This window comes from Monodon monoceros, unplaced genomic scaffold, assembly GCF_005190385.1.
Source record: "Monodon monoceros isolate NGI ecotype Baffin Bay Population unplaced genomic scaffold, NGI_Narwhal_1 Super_Scaffold_11, whole genome shotgun sequence".
NCBI lineage: Eukaryota > Metazoa > Chordata > Mammalia > Artiodactyla > Monodontidae > Monodon > Monodon monoceros.
The window spans coordinates 45525373-45546644 of record NW_021703767.1 but is presented as its reverse complement, the minus strand read 5'-3'; the positions used below and the strand labels follow the sequence as shown (position 1 = coordinate 45546644).

At 39.9% G+C, this 21272-nt stretch overlaps 1 protein-coding gene across 1 annotated transcript in view; it reads right to left on the bottom strand.

Moving 5' to 3' along the window:
• ARL6 (ADP ribosylation factor like GTPase 6) overlaps positions 1-19769 on the bottom strand; it is a 50532-nt gene extending 30763 nt beyond the window's left edge. The window contains exons 1-2 of the mRNA XM_029215561.1: positions 19414-19769; positions 15724-15873 (exon numbers count right to left, since the gene is read on the bottom strand). Coding sequence (XP_029071394.1) covers positions 15724-15846 — 123 coding nt within the window. The 5' untranslated portion in view covers positions 15847-15873; positions 19414-19769. The remainder of the gene's footprint in view (positions 1-15723; positions 15874-19413) is intronic.
• Positions 19770-21272: the final 1503 nt, after the last annotated feature.

The window sequence follows — 21272 nt, the reverse complement described above, 5'->3', positions numbered from 1 at the left end:
GTCCCAGGGTTCTATCCATTTCTTTTTTTTTCTTTAAAAAAATTTTTTTTCTTAATAATTATTTTTTATTTTAATAACTTTATTGTATTTTATCTTACTTTATTTTATCCTCTTTCCTCTTTCTTTCTTTCTTTTCTTTTTGTCTTCCTTCCTCCTCTCCTTCCTTTCATCCCTCCCTCCCTTCCTCCCTACGTTTTCTCCCTTTTATTCTGAGCCGTGTGGATGAAAGGCTCTTGGTGCTGCAGCCAGGACTCAGTGCTGTGCCTCTGAGGACGGAGAGCCAACTTCAGGACACTGGTCCACAAGAGACCTCCCAGCTCCACATAGTATCAAATGGCAAAAATCTCCTAGAGACCTCCATCTCAACACCAACACCCAGCTCCACTCAACGACCAGCAAACTACAGTGTTGGACACCCTATGCCAAACAACTAGCAAGACAGGAACACAAGCCCACTCATTAGCAGAGAGGCTGCCTAAAATCATAATAAGCCCACAGACACCCCAAAACACACCACCAGACGTGGACCTCCCCACCAGAAAGACAAGATCCAGCCTCATCCACCAGAACACAGGCACTAATCCCTTCAATCAGGAAGCCTACACAACCCACTGAAACAACTTTAGCCACTGGGGACGGACACCAAAAACAACAGGAACTACAAACCTGCAGCCTGCAAAAAGGAGACCCCAAACACAGTAAGATAAGCAAAATGAGAAGACAGAAAAAAACACAGCAGATGAAGGAGCAAGATAAAAACCCACCAAACCTAAAAAATGAAGAGGAAATAGGCAGTCTACCTGAAAAAGAATTCAGAATAATTATAGTAAAGATGATCCAAAATCTTGGAAATAGAATACAGAAAATGCAAGAAACAGTTAACAAGGACCTAGAAGAAATAAAGATGAAACAAGCAACGATGAACAACACGATAAATGAAATTAAAAATACTCTAGAAGGGATCAAGAGCAGAATAACTACGGCAGAAGAACAGATAACTGACCTGGACGATAAAATAGTGGAAATAACTACTGCAGAGCAGAATAAAGAAAAAAGAATGAAAAGAACTGAGGACAGTCTCAGAGACCTCTGGAACAACATTAAACGCACCAACATTCGAATTATAGGGGTTCCAGAAGAAGAGAAAAAGAAAGGGACTGAGAAAATATTTGAAGAGATTATAGTTGAAAACTTCCCTAATATGGGAAAGGAAATAGTTAATCAAGTCCAGGAAGCACAGAGAGTCCCATACAGGATAAATACAAGGAGAAACACACCAAGACACATATTAATCAAACTGTCAAAAATTAAATACAAAGAAAACATATTAAAAGCAACAAGGGAAAAACAACAAATAACACACAAGGGAATCCCCATAAGGTTAACAGCTGATCTTTCAGCAGAAACTCTGCAAGCCAGAAGGGACTGACAGGACATATTTAAAGTGATGAAGGAGAAAATCCTACAACCAAGATTACTCTACCCAGCAGGGATCTCATTCAGATTTGATGGAGAAATTAAAACGTTTACAGACAAGCAAAAGCTGAGAGAGTTCAGCACCACCAAACCAGCTTTACAACAAATGCTAAAGGACCTTCTCTAGGCAAGAAACACAAGGGAAGGAAAGACCTACAATAACAAACCCAAAACAATTAAGAAAATGGGAATAGGAACATACATATCGATAAGTACCTTAAATGTAAATGGATTAAATGCTCCCACCAAAAGACACAGACTGGCTGAATTGATACAAGAACAAGACCCACATATATGCTGTCTACAAAAGACCCACATCAGACCTAGGGACACATACAGACTGAAAGTGAGGGGATGGAAAAAGATATTCCATGTAAATGGAAACCAAAAGAAAGCTGGAGTAGCAATTCTCATATCAGACAAAATAGACTTTAAAATAAAGACTATTAGAAGTGACAAAGAAGGACACTACATAATGATCAATGGATCGATCCAAGAAGAAGATATAACAATTGTAAATATTTATGCACCCAACATAGGAGCACCTCAATACATAAGGCAAATACTAACAGCCATAAAAGGGGAAATCGACAGTAACACATTCATTAGTAGGGGACGTTAACACCCCACTTTCACCCATGGACAGATCATCCAAAATGAAAATAAATAAGGAAACACAAGCTTTAAATGATACATTAAACAAGATGGACTTAATTGATATTTATAGGATATTCCATCCAAAAACAACAGAATACACATTTTTATCAAGTGCTCATGGAACATGCTCCAGGATAGAGCATATCTTGGGTCACAAATCAAGCCTTGGTAAATTTTAGAAAATTGAAGTTGTATCAAGTATCTTTTCCGACCACAACACTATGAGACTAGATATCAATTACAGGAAAAGATCTGTAAAAAATACAAACACATGGAGGCTAAACAATACACTACTTAATACTGAAGTAATCACTGAAGAAATCAAAGAGGAAATAAAAAAATACCTAGAAACAAATGACAATGGAGACACGACAACCAAAAACCTATGGGATGCAGCAAAAGCAGTTCTAAGAGGGAAGTTTATAGCAATACAATCCTACCTCAAGAAACAGGAAACATCTCTAATAAACAACCTAACCTTGCACCTAAAGCAATTAGAGAAAGAAGAACAAAAAAACCAAAGTTAGCAGAAGGAAGGAAATAATAAAGATCAGATCAAAAATAAATAAAAAAAGAAATGAAGGAAATGACAGCAAAGATCAATAAAACTAAAAGCTGGTTCTTTGAGAAGATAAACAAAATTGATAAACCATTAGCCAGACTCATCAAGAAAAAAAGGGAGCAGACTCAAATCAATAGAGTTAGAAATGAAAAAGGAGAAGTAACAACTGACACTGCAGAAATACAAAAGATCATGAGAGATTACTACAAGCAAATCTATGCCAATAAAATGGACAACCTGGAAGAAATGGACAAATTCTTAGAAATGCACAACCTACCAAGACTGAATCAGGAAGAAATAGAAAATATGAACAGACCAATCACAAGCACTGAAATTGAAACTGTGATGAAAAATCTTCCAACAAACAAAAACCCAGGACCAGATGGCTTCACAGGCGAATTCTATCAAACATTTAGAGAAGAGCTAACACCTATCCTTCTCATACTCTTCCAAAATATAGCAGAGGGAGGAACACTCCCAAACTCATTCTACGAGGCCACCATCACCCTGATACCAAAAGCAGACACGGATGTCACAAAGAAAGAAAACTACAGGCCAATACCACTGATGAACATAGATGCAAAAATCCTCAACAAAATAGTAGGAAACAGAATCCAACAGCACATTAAACGGATCATACACCATGATCAAGTGGGGTTTATTCCAGGAATGCAAGGATTCTTCAATAAAGGCAAATGAATCAACGTGATACACCATATTAACAAATTGAAGGAGAAAAACCATATGATCATCTCAATAGATGCAGAGAAAGCTTTTGACAAAATTCAACACCCATTTATGATAAAAACCCTGCAGAAAGTAGGCATAGGGGGAACTTTCCTCAACATAATAAAGGCCATATATGACAAACCCACAGCCAACATCGTCCTCAATGGTGAAACACTGAAAGCATTTCCAGTAAGATCAGGAACAAGACAAGGTTGCCCACTCTCACCACTATTATTCAACATAGTTTTGGAATTTTTAGCCGCAGCAATCAGAGAAGAAAAGGAAATAAAAGGAATCCAAATCGGAAAAGAAGAAGTAAAGCTGTCACTGTTTGCAGATGACATGATACTATACATACAGAATCCTAAAGATGCTACTAGAAAGCTACTAGAGCTAATCAATGAATTTGGTAAAGTAGCAGGATACAAAATTAATGCACAGAAATCTCTGGCATTCCTATACACTAATGATGAAAAATCTGAAAGTGAAATCAAGAAAACACTCCCATGTACCACTGCAACAAAAAGAATAAAATATCTAGGAATAAACCTACCTAAGGAGCCAAAAGACCTGTATGCAGAAAATTATAAGACACTGATGAAAGAAATTAAAGATGCAAATAGATGGAGAGATATACCGTGTTCTTGGATTGGAAGAATCAATATTGTGAAAATGACTATAGTACCCAAAGCAATCTACAGATTCAATGCAATCCCTATCAAACTACCACTGGCATTTTTCACAGAACTAGAACAAAAAATTTCACAATTTGCATGGAAACACAAAAGACCCCGAATAGCCAAAGCAATCTTGAGAACGAAAAATGGAGCTGGAGGAATCAGGCTCCCTGACTTCAGACTATACTACAAAGTCACAGTAATCAAGACAGTATGGTACTGGCACAAAAACAGAAATATAGAGCAATGGAACAGGATAGAAAGCCCAGAGATAAATCCATGCACATATGGTCACCTTATCTTTGATAAAGGAGGCAGGAATGTACAGTGGAGAAAGGACAGCCTCTTCAATAAGTGGTGCTGGGAAAACTGGACAGGTACATGTAAAAGTATGAGATTAGATCACTCCCTAACACCATACACAAAAATAAGCTCAAAATCGATTAAAGACCTAAATGTAAGGCCAGAAACTATCAAACTCTTAGTGGAAAACATAGGCAGAACACTCTATGACATAAATCACAGCAAGATCCTTTTTGACCTACCTCCCAGGGAAATGGAAATAAAAACAAACAAATGGGACCTACTGAAACTTCAAAGGTTTTGCACAGCAAAGGAAACCATAAACAAGACGAAAAGACAACCCTCAGAATGGGAGAAAATATTTGCAAATGAAGCAACAGACAAAGGATTCATCTCCAAAATTTACAAGCAGCTCATGCAGCTCAGTAACAAAACAACAAACAACCCAATTCCAAAATGGGCAGAAGAGCTAAACAGAAATTTCTCCAAAGAAGATATACAGACTGCCAACAAACACATGAAAGAATGCTCAATATCATTAATCATTAGAGAAATGCAAATCAAAACTACAATGAGGTATCACCTCACACCAGTGAGAATGGCCATCATCAAAAAATCTAGAAACAATAAATGCTGGAGAGGGCGTAGAGAAAAGGGAACACTCTTGCACTGCTGGTGGGAATGTGAATTGGTACAGCCACTATGGAGAACAGTATGGAGGTTCCTTAAAAAACTACAAATAGAACTACCATATGACCCAGCAATCCCACGACTGGGCATATACCCTGAGAAAACCATAATTCAAAAAGAGTCATGTACCAAAATGTTCATTGCAGCTGTATTTACTATAGCCAGGAGATGGAAACAACCTAAGTGTCCATCATCGGATGAATGGATAAAGAAGATGTGGCACATATATACAATGGAATATTACTCAGGCACAAAAAGGAACGAAATTGACCTATTTGTAATGAGGTGGATGGCCCTAGAGTCTGTCATACAGAGTGAAGTAAGTCCGAAATAGAAAGACAAATACCGTATGCTAACACATATATATGGAATTTAAGAAAAAAAATGTCATGAAGAACCTAGGGGTAAGACAGGAATAAAGACACAGACCTACTAGAGAATGGACTTGAGGATATGGGGAGGGTGAAGGGTAAGCTGTGACAAAGCGAGAGAGTGGCATGGACATATATACAGTACCAAACGTAAAAGAGATAGCTAGTGGGAAGCAGCCGCATAGCACAGGGAGATCAGCCAGGTGCTTTGTGACCACCTAGAGAGGGGTGGGATAGGGAGGGTGGGAGGGACAGAGATGCAAGAGGGAAAAGAGATGAATACATATGTATATGTATAACTGATTCACTTTGTTATAAAACAGAAACTAGCACACCATTGTAAAGCAATTATACTCCAATAAAGATGTAAAAAAAAAAATGAGTTTCTCAAAGTGGATGTAAGCTCACAAGAGACTTTTCTTGAGTTCAAAGGTAGGGAGGAAGCAAGTGTTACATTTGTGCCTGAATGACAGAGGTTTTGGGGTTTTTAAGAAGTCCCATTTCAAGTGTCCTCTTGGCTATTGTCACCAAGTTGTTTCTTAAATTTTTTTAAAGTAAAGCAACTTACTCTGCTCTCAGGATGTAGAGGTCAATTGTTCTCAGGAGACAGGATAGTTGCCTAAAGATTAAGGCTCAGGAAATGGTGTCAGAAATTAGGCTATCTCCTTAAAAATAGCCCTGGAGATAGTCTAGGCTAGTTCCATAATTCATCAGAGGTAGCACAGAGATAGGTATGTTGGAAAGCAAAAGAAGATGAATTAAAAAGCCTTCCTTATTGGCTGCAAGCCCAGGTTTTCCTGAGGACTCTCCCTGACTAATGTGGTGTTTTAGGCAGGGTTAGTAGAACTTTCACAAGAGTAGTCTGAAATTGGGATATTAGAATATTTCAAGATGATAGACTGAGCTCATGTTGCCTCCTTCCCCTTCTGCCCCAAACAAATGACCAATAATGTTTAGAGAAGAAAGCTGTTCCCATCCATATCAAAGACTATCCCTATGGTAATAACCATGTCTTGGCACAGAAGATCACTATACTGTTGGGGATGATGGAAAAAGATAATGTAATTTCTGTTTTGTTCTTTGAATGACATTTCTGCCAATTTGAGTACGGTAGGCACTGGGGGGGCTGGTCCACTTTGGGGCTATTAACTGTGGCTCTGGTTTCAATCATTTTGTACTTATTTGAGACTACTTTTACAAAAAAATTACTTTTGAGGATATTCCTTCATGTGGAGAAAAATGGAAATATCTCCTATAGGATAGGACCTAAAGGACCTTACCTAAAGAATTTCCTTATAATCTTGCTCACAGCCTTACCTGCAGAAGTGCAGGTCACCAGCCACTAAGTTTAACTATTAGCCCAGGTTGATCTGCTGATAGCTGATCCATGGAACTAATTATGGACCCAAGCACAGCTGCACGTGGTTCTATTTTTACCATGCATCCATCATTCTCTAAATTCAATTCAGACCCCATTCAATTAGCTAGGATGCTATATCTTCCTCTCAAGGACTGTTTAAGAAATCTCTCATAATCACCTAGGTCAGGAGACAGACTCCAATGTATATGGACTTTTTGACCTGTTCTTTTCCTTATTGGGGAAGAATCTCTTTTTCTCTGCTTCTGTATAGAGAGAAATCCATCAAAATAATACTTCTAGTTACTCTGTCTCCCCTCTCCAAATTTATTCCTCTTCATAGGGGAAAAAAAAAAGAGACTTCTTTGACTTCTCAGTTTATGAAATGGAAACCGACATCCTTGGTTCTGCCTCTCCCTTTGTCTCTGTCTCTTTGAGAGCCACATCCTTCTTGAAACCATGTATTCTCACCTGTTCTTAAGCATGCAGTAAACCTAGATGAGCAGGATCTTTCCTGAGTAGGAAAGCTTGAATTTTGGGACACGAATCATAACTTAGAGTGTTAGCAAGTCCTCTGGCCAGACCTAAACCTTGCCCTCCAAAATCACCTTTTTCAATAAAACTGCTAGTTTTTATCTCTGCCTGACTTCAGCATGTATATCTCAGCTGATTTCCAGCTTGGCTGGGGAGCCCCTTAAAACACCTAAATTGCTTTGCAAATCCATTTTCAACTTCTTATCACGGCTGCCTCAAACAAACTCCCACCTGAAAATACACCAGCAGTTAGTTGTTTTCACATGGCAAACTCACTCACATAGAAGAAGGGAATGATGACCAGAAGAAAACAAATAATGGCATTTTTGTAATTCCAAAGCAATCTCGAACTAAACAGAAGTATAACTGAAGCCGTTGGGAGAAAGAAAAAAAAAAAAGGCAGTAAGGCTTCTCATTCTGCTCAACCTGAAGCACTGTTTGGAGGCACTGAAGTCCACCTTCAATTACCGTATTTAGAAGCAACGCTTCCCACTCTCCAGCCATTCAGTCATTAAGAGTACCAGCTTCCTAATTTTTGTTCTGTCTGTATGCAGTCTATATTAATTTTTACTCAGCATTTTTCATTGACTAATGGCTTTTACCTAGATAAAAGTACTTACAACTGTAAATGTTAGCTGTCTACCCAATATCCACTCTCCTCTTCTTTCATACTTACAGGACCCCTATTACTAATGGAAGCAGCAATATGCCCTGCCTAAAAAAAAAAAATCCAGCCTCAGCCAATGAGGTAAAAGAGTCATTAGTTGGGGCTTCTAGGTAAGCTCTTTAAAGACGGCTTATTTAGCAAGAAGGCTTATTCTTTTGCCCTGTTCTTTTCTCATCCCTGTGATTTAGAATATAGATAAGATAGTTAACTAAGGTGGCCACGTGGAGATCCTGAGGATCTTGAAGAAAACCAGGCACTAAGGATAGCAAAGCAGAAAGATGGAAGATGCCTGGACCATGCAGCTGCCACACCAGCCTTGGAATACCTCTCCTGGACTTATTTAGATGACAGAAAAATAAGTATCTTATTTAGTCCACTGTTATGTGGGTTTTCTTTATATGTAGCAGAACCTAACTGTAACTCATGCATTATGTGGTGGATGTGCTAGCTTTATATATATTTCAGTTATTAAAATAATATGTTCAAGTACTTACTACTTAAATGACTCAAAGTCATCTTGCTTGCTACTAGTGATATGCATACCACACTCCTGGGAAACTGTCTAATTATCCATAGAACCTATAAAAATGATTCACCTTTCCCTTTGCTTTGCTCTTCTTATAAAGAGAGAGCCAAAAAGAAGGCAATGCTACCTGAAAGTAAACTCCACAAATTTGTGAAGATCATCTGAGAAGAAAAGACATTTGGAAAATATTCCAGTTTAAATAATAAAGATTTACCTACCTACCTGCATAAAATACACTGCAAATTATGGCTGGCCGATACTTATTAATTTAAGGTACCACAAATTTGACACGATTTCATAACATGATAATGAAGTTATAATGGCAAACAAAATAATCCTCCCTTATCTTTCTTTAGCAGAAAATACAGGGGGCGGAGTCAAGATGGTGGCAGGAGAGGACACAGAGTTCGCGTTTCTCCACAACTAGGGTGCCTGCTGGACACTGGTGGGGGACCTCAACGCCCTAGGAGATGGGAGGAACCCCCAAGCAACTTGGTAGCATGAGGGGGGATTGAGGGGGGAGGAGAAGTGGAGGCCAGACAGGACTGGTGCACCTGAGGGGTGGGTGGGAGAGGGGAGGGGTTCCCATGCCTGGAGGGAGCTTCGGGGGCTCAGAAGATCAGGGAGAGCACGCCTAGCATCTCCCTTGCCCAGTCGGGCCCTGGGAAGCCCTCAGGGCTCCTCAGCAGGGTCCTCCACCCTCCAAGGCCCCGTTGGTCCTAGAGCCATAGGAGGGAGGTGAGGGGAAGAAGAGGAGAGGTAGGTGGGAGGAGCCCTTCCAGACCGGAAGATCAGGGAAGTGCAACAGGTCTTTGCCCTGGCCACTTGGCCGCAGGAAGCTTGCTGGGATCCAAGGCCCCCTCCAGGCAGCGTGGGTCCTAGCAGCATAGGAGGGAGGCAAGGGGAGAAGAGGAGAGGCGGGAGCGAGGGGCCCTCTGGGGCCGGAGGATCAGGGGAGGTGCAGCCGGCGTTTCCCCCCAACCCACCTGGGCCCCGGGAAGCCTGCTGGGCTCCAGGCCTGGTGCTCTGATCTCCAGGGCCCCTCCAGCCTTGTGGGTCCTAGGAGAATGGGAGGGAGGGAGGAGGGGGGAAGAGGAGGAGAGGCAGACCATCTGGGGCCAGGGGATCATGGAAGGCACTGTGGGCGTTTCCCCCGCCCACTTGGCCCCAGGAAGCCTGCTGGGCTTCCAGGTCTGGTCCTCTGCCTTCCGGGATCTCCTCTGGCTGTGTGGGTCCCAGGGGCATAGGAGGGAGGGAGAGGGGAAAAGAAGAGAGGCCAATGGGGAGGGGCCTTCCAGGATCAGAGGACTGGTGGGAATATGCTTAGCACTTCCCCTGCCCACTCGGGCCCGGTGAGCCTGCTGGGGTCCTGGACCAGGTCCTCCACCCTCCAAGGCCAGAGGCACTGCCTGGGCCCCTTCTGCTGAGGCTCCTGCTGCTGCATTGAGCCTGAGACTCACCGCCCCACCCACCCAGCACCTCCAGGGCCTTTTCCTGCTCTGTTGGTCCTAAGCATAGGCCCCGCCCCCACCTGAAACCCGCCCCTGCCCCCCACAGCCAAGGCTTTTTCCGGATTTTTTTTTCTTTTTCTCCTTACTATTGTGGCTCTGTTTTACCTTCTGTTGTTGTTTCAACTATATTTTTATTCTTTCTAACAAATCTGTTAGTTTTCTAATCTAATTTTATTTTTTACTCTTTGTTATCATTCTGCTCCTTTTCTTTTCTTTTTTCTTGCCGCCCCACACATCTTGCAGGATCTTGGTTCACAAGATGGTTGTCAGGCCAGAGTTCCTGCAGTGGGAGCTCCGAGTCCAAACCACTGGACTAACAGAGAACCTCAGACCCCAGGGAATATTCATTGGAGTGAGGTCTCCCAGAGGTCCTCATCTCGGCACCAAGACCCAGCTCCACTCAACAGCCTACAAACTCCAGTGCTGGAAGCCTCAGACCAAACAACCAGTAAAACAGGAACACAATCCCACCTATCAAAAAAAAAAAAAAAAGAGAAGAGAAAAGAATATGTTGCAGATGAAGGAGCAAGGTAAAAAATCTACAAGCCCAAATAAATGAAGAGGAAATAGGCAACCTACCTAAAAAGAATTCAGAGTAATGACAGTAAAGATGATACAGAATCTCAGAAACAGAATGGAGACACAGATTGAGAAAATACAAGAAATGTTTAACAAAGATTTAGAAGAACTAAAGAACAAAGAAACAGAGATGAACAGCACAATAACTGAAATGAAAAACACACTAGAAGGAATCAATAACAGAATAACTGAGGCAGAAGAACAAATAAGTGAGCTGGAAGAGAATGGTGGAAATAACTGCCCAGGAACAGAATAAGGAGGAAAGAAAGAAAAGAATTGAAGACAATCTTAGAGACCTCTGGGACAACACTAAACGCACCAACATTCAAATTATAGGGGTCTCAGAAGAAGAAGAGAAAAAGAAAGGGTCTGAGAAAATATTTGAAGAGATTACAGTGGAAAACTTCCCTAACATGGGAAAGGAAATAGTCACCCAAGTCCAGGAAGTACAGCGAATGCCATACAGGATAAACCCTAGGAGAAACACACCAAGACACATATTAATCAAACCAACAAAAATTAAATTCAAAGAAAAAATATTAAAAGCAGCAAGGGAAAAGCAAAAAATAACATACAAAGGAATCCCCATAAGGTTATCAGCTAATTTTTCAGCAGAAACTCTGCAGGCCAGAAGGGAGTGGCAGGATATACTTAAAGGGATGAAAGAGAAAAACCTACAACCAAGATTACTCTACCCAGCAAGGATCTCACTCAGACTCAACGGCAAAATCAAAAGCTTTTCAGACAAGCAAAAGCTAACAGAATTCAGCACCACCAAACCAGCTTTACAGCAAATGCTAAAGGAACTTCTCTATGTGGGAAACACAAGAGAAGAAAAAGACCCCCAAAACAAACCCAAAGCAATTAAGAAAATGGTAGTAGGAACACAGATATCGATAATAACCTTGAATGTAAATGGATGAAATGCTCCAACTAAAAGATACAGACTGGTTGAATGGATACCAAAGTAGACCATAAATATGCTGTCTACAAGAGACCCATTTCAGACCTAGGTACACATACAGACTGAAAGTGAAGGGATGGAAAAAGATATTCCACGTAAATGGAAATCAAAAGAAAGCTGGAGTAGCAATACTCGTATCAGATAAAATAGACTTTTAAATAAAGACTGTTACATGAGATAAGGAAGGACATTACATAATGATCAAGGGATCAATCCAAGAAGAAGGTATAACAATTATAAATATTTATACACCCAACATAGGAGCACCTCAATACATAAGGCAAATGCTAACAACCATAAAAGGGGAAATCGACAGTAACACAATAATAGTACGGGACTTTAACACGCCACTTACACCAGTGGACAGGTCATCCAAACAGAAGATAAATAAGGAAACACAAGCTTTAAATGATACAATACACCAGATAGATTTAATTGATATTTATAGGACATTCCATCTGAAAGTGGCAGAATACACTTTCTTCTCAAGTGCACATGGAACATTCTCCAGGATAGTTCACATCTTGGGTCACAAATCAAGCCTCAGTAAATTTAAGAAAACTGAAATCGTATCAAGCATCTTTTCTGACCACAACGCTATGTGACTGGAAATCAATTACAGGAAAAAAACTGCAAAAAATACAAATACATGGAGGCTAAACAGTGCACTACTAAATAATCAAGAGATCACTGAAGAAATCAAAGAAGAAATTTAAAAAAAAATAGAAACAAATGACAACGAAAACACCGTAACCCAAAATCTATGGGATGCAGCAAAAGAAGTTCTAAGAGGGAAGTTTATAGCAATTCATTCTCACCTCAAGAAACAAAAATCTCAAACAATCTAACCTTACATGTAAAGCAACTAGAGAAAGAAGAACAAAGAAAACCCAAAGTCAGTAGAAGGAAAGAAATCATGAAGATCAGAGCAGAAATAAATGAAATAGAAATGAAGAAAACAATAGCAAAGATAAATAAAACTAAAAGTTGGTTCTTTGAGAAGATAAACAAAATTGATAAACATTTAGCCAGACTCATCAAGAAAAAAAGAGGACGCAAATCAGTAAAATTAGAAATGAAAAAGGAGAAATCACTTCTGACACCGCAGAAAAAAAGGATTATAAGAGACTACTACAAACAACTCTATGCCAATAAAATGGACAACCACGAAAAAATGGACAAATACTTGGAAAGGTACAATTTTCCACGAGTGAACCAGGAAGAATTAGAAAATATAAACAGACCTATCACAAGTAATGAAATTGAAACTGTAATTAGAAATCTTCCAACAAACAGAAGTCCAGGACCAGGTGGCTTCACAGGCAAATTCTATCAGACATTTAGAGAAGAGCTAACACCAATCCTTCTCAAAATCTTCCAAAAAATTGCAGAGGGAGGAGCACTCCCAAATTTGTTCTGCAAAGCAACCATCACCCTGATACCAAAACCAGACAAAGATATCACACACACACACAAAAAAACAACAGACCAGTATCACTAATGAACACAGATGCAAAAATCCTCAACAAAATAGGAGCAAACAGAATCCAACAACACATTAAAAAGATCATACATAATGATCAAGTGGGATTTATCCCAGGAACGCAAGGATTCTTCAATATATCCAAATCAATCAATGTGATACACCATATTAACAAATTAAGGAATAAAGACCATATGATCATCTCAAGAGATGCAGAAAAAGCTTTTGACAAAATTCAACACCCATTTATGATAAAAACCCTCCAGAAAATGGGCACAGAGGGAACCTACCTCAACGTAATAAAGGCCATATACAACAAACCCACAGCAAACATCATTCTCAATGGTGAAAAACTGAAAGCATTTCCACTAAGACTGGGAACAAGACAAGGATGGCCATTCTCGCCACTCTTACTCAACATAGTTTTGGAATTTCTAGCCACGGCAATCAGAGAAGAAAAAGAAACAAAACGAACACAAATTGGAAAAGAAGAAGTAAAACTGTTTGCAGATGACATGATAGTATACATAGAGAATCCTAAAGATGCCACCAGAAAACTACTAGAACTAATCAATGAATTTGGTAAGGTTGCAGGATACAAAATTAATGCACAGAAATCTCTGGCATTCCTATACACTAACAACAAAAATTCAGAAAGAAAAATCAAGGAAACAATGCCATTTACCATTGCAACAAAAAGAATAAAATACCTAGGAATAAACCTACTACCTAAGGAGGCAAAAGACTTGTACTTAGAAAACTATAAAACATTGATGACAGAAGTCAAAGATGACATAAACAGATGGAGAAATATACCATGTTCTTGGATTGGAAGAATCAGTATTGTGAAAATGACTATACTACCCAAAGCAATCTATGGATTCAATGCAATCCCTATCAAACTACCAATGGCATTCTTCACAGAAACAGAACAAAAATTTTACAATACGTATGGAAAGGCAAAAGACCCTGAATAGCCAGAGCAATCTTGAGAAAGAAAAACGGAGCTGGAGGTATCAGGCTACCCAACTTCAAACCATACTACAAAGCTACAGTAATCAAGACAGTATGGTACTGGCACAAAAACAGAAATATAGATCAATGGTACAGGATAGAAAGCCCAGAGATAAACCCACACACCTATGGTCACCTAAACTATGACAAGGGAGGCAAGAACATAAAATGAAGAAAAGACAGCCTCTTCAATAAGTGGTGCTGGGAAAACTGGACAGCTACATGTAAAAGAATGAAATTAGAACATTCCCCAACACCATACACAAAAATAAACTCCAATGGATTAAAGACCTAAATGTAAGACCAGACACTATAAAACTCTTAGAGGAAAACATAGGAAACACACTCTTTGACAGAAACCACAGCAGGACCTTTTTTGACCCACCTCCTAGAGTAATGAAAATAAAAACAAAAATAAACAAATGGGACCTAATTAAACTTAAAAGCTTTTGCACAGCAAAGGAAACCATAAACAAGACGGAAAGACAACCCTCAGAATGGGAGAAAATATTTGCAAAGGAAACAATAGACAAAGGATTAATCTCCAAAATATATAAACAGCTCATGCAGCTCAATATCAGAAAAACCAACAACCCAATTAAAAATGGGCGGAAGACCTAAATGGATACTTCACGAAAGAAGACATACAGATGGCCAAGAGGCACATGAAAATATGCTCAACATCACTAATTACTAGAGAAACGCAAATCAATACTACAATGAGGTATCACCTCACACCGGTCAGAATGGCCATCATCAAAAAATCTACAAACAGTAAATTCTGGAGAAGGTGTGGAGAAAAGGGAACCCTCTTGCACTGTGGGTGGAAATGTTAATTGATACAGCCACTATGGAGAACAGTATGGAGGTTCCTTAAAAAACTGAAACTAGAACTACCATATGACCCAGCAATCCCACTACTGGGCATATACCCAGAGAAAACCATAATTCAAAAGGACACATGCACCCCAATATTCACTGCAGCACTATTTACAAGAGCCAGGACATGGAAACAATCTAAGTGTCCAATGACAGATGAATGGATAAAGAAGATGTGGTACATATACTGAATGGAATATTACTCAGCCATAAAAAGGAACAAAATTGGGTTCTTTGTGATGTGGATGGACCAAGAGTCTGTCATACGGAGTGAAGTAAGCCAGAAAGAGAAAAACAAATATTGTGTATTAACGCATATATGTGGAATCTCGGAAAATGGTATAGATGAACCTATTTGTAGGGCAGGAATAGAGACGCAGACGTAGAGAACGGACATGTGGATACGGGGGGGAAAGGGAGGGTGGGACGACTTGGGAGATTAGGTTTGACATAAAAACACTTCCACGTGTAAAATAGATAGCTAGTGGGAACCTGCTGTATAGCACAGGGAGCTCAGCTTGGTGCTCTGTGATGACCTAGATGGTGGGAGAAGCAGGAGAGGGAGGTTCAAGAGGGAGGGATATAGGTATACATATAGCTGATTCACTTCATTGTACAGCAGAAACTAACACAACATTGTAAAGCAAATTTACTCCAAAAATAAAAAAAAGGATTATAAAAAATAAATAAAAACAGTCCTTTATAAAAAAGAAAATACACAAAGTATCTAATAAATATACTTACGTTTGAAGGTTTAAGTTTATTAATGATTGTTGTTTTGCCACTATTATCCAGCCCAAGGCACAAAACATGCACCTCCTTCTTCCTCAGGCCAAGCAAGCCTGAAAGTCTGTCTAGCAATCCCATAATGTGAGTCAAGTATTTACAAACCAGCTGCAAGTCAGGAAAAAAAAAAAAAGATATATTACCCACAGGCACCTTAAGAATAGAAAATATGAGCATATGTATCCAAAATTTCAGAATTTAAAGACACAGTGATATTGTGAAAACCATGTCAACGTAGCTTTGCATTTAGTAAACAGAGTTTAAGCTGATTACCAGAAAGGAGTCTTAACTGAAACGCAGATTGGCAGATAATAACCCCTGGCAACACAGAATAATGCCTTTGAAATAACTGTACGTTTCTCATCGTAACATATAATACTTAAGAAGAAAATGTGGTTAAACTCAGAATCATGTGGAGTCTGCCATTTGTGATACTTGAGAATATTTGCAGCCTTTTCTGGAAATCTGGAACAATGTATGGGCAATGGCGTTCATGTGAAGCCTGATGCTGAAGCTTAGAAAGTGAGAAGGCAGACCAGAATAACAGAAAAACTGAGATTTTGGCTACATCATTTGAGCCACTGGTCAAATCTTTTTCTAAAGCCAGCCCCATTGTAGTTTGCAATAATACAAAGTAATAAACATTAAATTCACCATTTTTGTTTCTTTGCTTGATTATATCCAGTTTAGGTTATGTCTTCTATCAAAAGAAACAAAAAATCCTAACTGATGTATTTATCTTAATTTTTCCTTAGTCCTTACGTATATCTTTGTAAGTCACCACAAACCCATTTGGGAAGAAGGTTATGTATAAAACACACACAATATTTGAACCTTAATAAATACCTGTTTCTTTGAAACTATAACTTACATGAACTATCCTGTTAAGTATCATTTTAAAAGAATTTTAACTAGTGTACTAGTAAAGAATATGAATGTAAATACCAATCTTACATTTTCATCTCATTTTCTCAAATACCATAAAAGTTTCTTTGTTAACTTGTCCCTGAAGTGTTCATTTGTTTATCAATTCTTTCTTTGGGAAAAAAAATCCTTCCAATGCAAACTTTCAAAAAAACTCCATCAGTAATCCAAACACAAGCATTTTGAAGTCAGGTAAAACTGCTGATGATACGTTGCTGGCTATGTGATAACTTTATAGCTATTCATACCCTTCTAAGGTACTGTTAGATTTAGACTTCAGGTCTCCAAATGAAACTTTCCAAAGGTTCTTCCTTTGGGTCCATCACCACCCCCACCTCCCAAAACGTCATTATGTGGTGGGAGAAGAGAGATACCACTTTTGCCGGCCCTCAACTGCTGCAGGGACTGCTACAGCAGTAACTACAATACACCTGTATTCCAAACATTTCCTATTACTCTCCAAACCACCATTTTCAAAGTTCTCTTAAAAAACAAAACAAAACAAAACAAAAAACCCTCTAAATATCAGTTTCATTTCATTGATTTATTCTCATCTCCATCTAAGGTTCCAGAAGCTTGTCATCTTACAGCTCCTTCAGTATTTTTTATTCCACACCAAAAAGGCAAGACCATACCTTGAAGGATGAGGATTCAGCAACTTAAAAAATAAGAAGCTTCCAAGACAACTGCATCTGAAAGGTGGCTGCATCGTTAATTTTGCTTAGGCCCCTTCAGAGATCATTATGGACAGAAATTTCAAAACTGAATTCCAATGATGTGCAGAAAAGAGAAGGTAAAGCGCCCCACCCAAACATGGGGCCACAGTTGTCTTACCCAAGGGATGGGTTTGACTTCAGGTACTCCATTTGTGCCGCTTGAATAGACTTCTCTCCTTGTGTTGGAGATTCAAATCTCACTCAACCCATTCCTTTAAATCTCAGCTTAGGGATAGACATCTGTAGAATCTACTTTAAGTTAGCCTTCGGATATCATGAAACAATTCACACAGACCATTTTAATTCAAGGTAAATTTGCTATTACTCACTTTGTTATTAATTGTACTAAGCATATTGATATAGGTTTATATCTTGTTTTCCAATTCCCATACGATTTTGAATAGATTTTAAAAAATATGACCACTTCTCATATCATCCCCCTCTGGGCATCTACAATAAAGCATTGATTGTCAAAAGCTTGATACTTGAATATTCGTTTTTTCATAGAACATCGGATTGTGATTTTCTGTCCCCTTTTTCATGGATTATCAAACACCTGATGCTTGTTATTGAAATACTGTGGGATATGCAATTTAAAAGAGAAGTGGCATGGACATATATACACTACCAAACATAAAATAGATAGCTAGTGGGAAGCAGCCACATAGCACAGGGAGATCAGCCCTAGAGGGGTGGGATAGGGAGGGTGGGAGGGAGGGAGACGTAAGAGGGAAGACAGATGGGAACATATGTATATGCATAACTGATTCACTTTGTTATAAAGCAGAAACTAGCACACCATTGTAAAGCAATTATACTCCAAAAAAGATGGAAAAAAATAATAAAATAAAAAATAAAGTCAGTTGTTCTAAGAGATATAATTACATTTATTGAAGTTGCTTTATAAACAACTATAATAGAGCCTTATATATGCTTCTATTTCTTAGTAATTATACATCTTTATAAATTTACTTTTTGCTTGCATGAAATAAGGAAACAAGATAACTTAAGTCACTGGACATTCATTAACCATGTCCTAAGTGCACAGGAGGAGATACAGTGAAAGTTTTCTGTAGCAACCTACTCCTATAGCCATGATTCTCGACCCTGGCTGCACACTGGAATCAGCTAGCTGGATTAGTATTTCTGAAGATGGAATCAGGGCATCTGTAGTTTAAAAAGCTACACAGTGTTTCTGATGTACAGTCACTATTGAGAACTTCAGGATTTTAGAATAAAGTCTAAACTTCCATGCATAGCTTTTAAAGTTTTTCACAATCTGGCTCCAATCTACCTTTCCAGTTTCTTATTTTACTGTTTTCCTCTCTCTGCAAACCAGCCAATCAAATTCTCTTGGCTGTTATATGAGGAACGGCTTTCTTTTCTTTTCTTTCTTTCTTTTTTTTGGCCCCTCCAGGCGTCACGAGGGAATCTTAGTTCCCCAGCAAGGGATTGAACCGGGCCCCCTGCAGTGGAAGCGAGGAGTCTTAACCACTGGACCACCAGGGAAGTCCCAGAATCTGCTTTCTAAAGTTTTTTTTTTTTAACTTGTTGCCAGAAAAGTCCTGAAGAATTAGGATGTTACCCATAGTTACGAGCTTGGAAGGTAGGCTACACAGAGGGAGTGGTCGAGCAAAGAAAACACCATGAATGGTACTTTGTAACTTTAAAAATGTTTCTAGAGTGAATTATAGCACACTCTCACTACCCCCAATAAATATTTTTATTCAGCTTTCAGTTTTTGATGATGAAATTTCAATTATACTTCCCACACAGCAAAGAAAGAGGCCCAAATCGGGTAGTGTTAAAACCATCCAATCAAACAAAAATTCACCCAAAGCAGTTCCATGAGTTTTCTGGGGTCCATAGCCCACTTCTTCTCTTCTAGTTCTCACACATTAGAAACCACCACACGGAGTGAAAAACATGAGGAAGAGCAATTCTAAAATTGGTGGCGGAGGGGACTAGGGGGTGGCGCTGGATACAAAAATTGGGGTTGGGGAGATACCTGGTCTTTGAGATTAGTCCTGCGGGCCCGGGAGCTGCTGAAGAACAGGAATGGACGCACTCGCTCGTATCCCTCTCTGCAATGGGAATATGGTGCGGGCGTCCCTCAGCCTTCCTCTCTAGGCCTCCACAGGAAGGATTCCTGGGCCTGAGCAAAGCCGCCTCCGCAAGTTGGGTGAAGGGGTAGCCTCTGGCTCAGCCCAAGCATCAGTGGCGGGTCAGGCGCCGTGGTGCGTGGCGTTCCCCGGGCAACCGGAGGTTTTTCCGGTGCGGAGCCACGCCTCCCCAGGTCTCAGCGCGTCAGCCGCCGTGCTCCTGTTAAGGGATTGAAGAGCTCCCCCAAATGCCAGAGGCATATCGAGGAGTACTGAAGAAGTGTAAGCGAGGTTGAAGGGGTGAACTGCCGCCTCCCAGCGAGGAGCCGCGCTGTTCCCCGGTGGAGCATAATGGGAGTTGTAGGCTTGCGCACAGCCTGCTGGGAAGTGTTCGGTGTCCGCGTTGGCTTCGGGCCTTTCTCGCCGCAAGGTCTCTCCGCCCTCTCGGGAAAGTCAGCTCAGAGGGAGCGGCGCACTTTGTGGCGCCCAGAGCGCTGAGGAGTCTGCGTCGACGTCGAGCATGGGCGCAGCGCGGTGGCGACCACTGCGGGACCCGACTATGAGCTCTAGGGCGAGAAGTACGCCAGAATTGCCTGGTTGCCCATCGCATCCACCCTTTAACAGGCTGTTAGGCCTCAGACCCCGGAGTCCTGGAGAAGCAAAACCGTTCGTGCGGGCAAGGAGAGGAGATAAACTCACAGGCATTATTCGGCAAAGGAAGTCTGCCTGAACCTGGTTTCTGAGGTGTCTGATCTCCTGAAGAGATTTCCACGAGGCATAATCCCCTGCGATTAGAGTACAGTCCCCAGAATCAAATCGGCAGGTGGTCAGGAATCTGTAGTCCCAATGCTTAAAGTTAGCCACCCTCTTAAATTGCTCTGGGGTATTATAGTAATAGTAAATGACTTATCTCCTTTGTTAGCCAGGAGTATGAGATTCTTTACCCCCTCCAGCTACCTAGTGTTATATTTACTACCCTACCTGTTCTTTGGCTTATCAATTTCGGCCTATTAAGTGGATTAGCAGAGTGAAAAAAGAGACTAGAAGGAATTATATAAAAGTAATAATGGGGGAAAGGTTGTATTTGCATAATCATGGGATGCATTTTATTTTCCAAATTTTCAAATGCGGTTCTGTTATTTTTACAATGGAAAAAAAATGTTCTGGGCTAGTGACTCTTGTTGAAAGATGAAAACTAACAAAACGCAAAAACAAAAAAAACCTATAGTTGCGTATCCAAAAGAACTTACTTACCAATGTCCTTGAAAAAATGGAGTATGGGAATATATTCCGCCTTATTGTGTAGCCTTAGACCAGTTAACGCTGCTCTATTGTTCAGCTTCCTCACCTTCAAAAAGACACTAAATATCTCATCTGGTGGTTTTGAGGAATAAGTAGGTAACAGAGGTATGTGTATGTTTGGCACACAGTAGGTGTTCAATAAACAATTTCCTATCTTCCTTTGTACTGCAATTTTTATTATATGGGTAAGATTTTTAAATGTGGTCCTTTAACTTCTGACACTGAATTTACAGTGAGGTATTAATTACTTTTCTGTGTGTCTGGGTATTGTGACTCACTTTGATAAAAGTTGGAAGCTAAGTACTTACAGCCGGATTTTGACTTTTTTTTTTTTTCCTTAGAGCTAAGTAGAAATCTTATGTTTCAGGAAACATTAGTGTACAGACAATTTTTCCTGTTTGGAGTTGATATTTTCTGCTGGAAATGAAATGGAGAGACTGGATATCCAACTTTTCAGTCAATT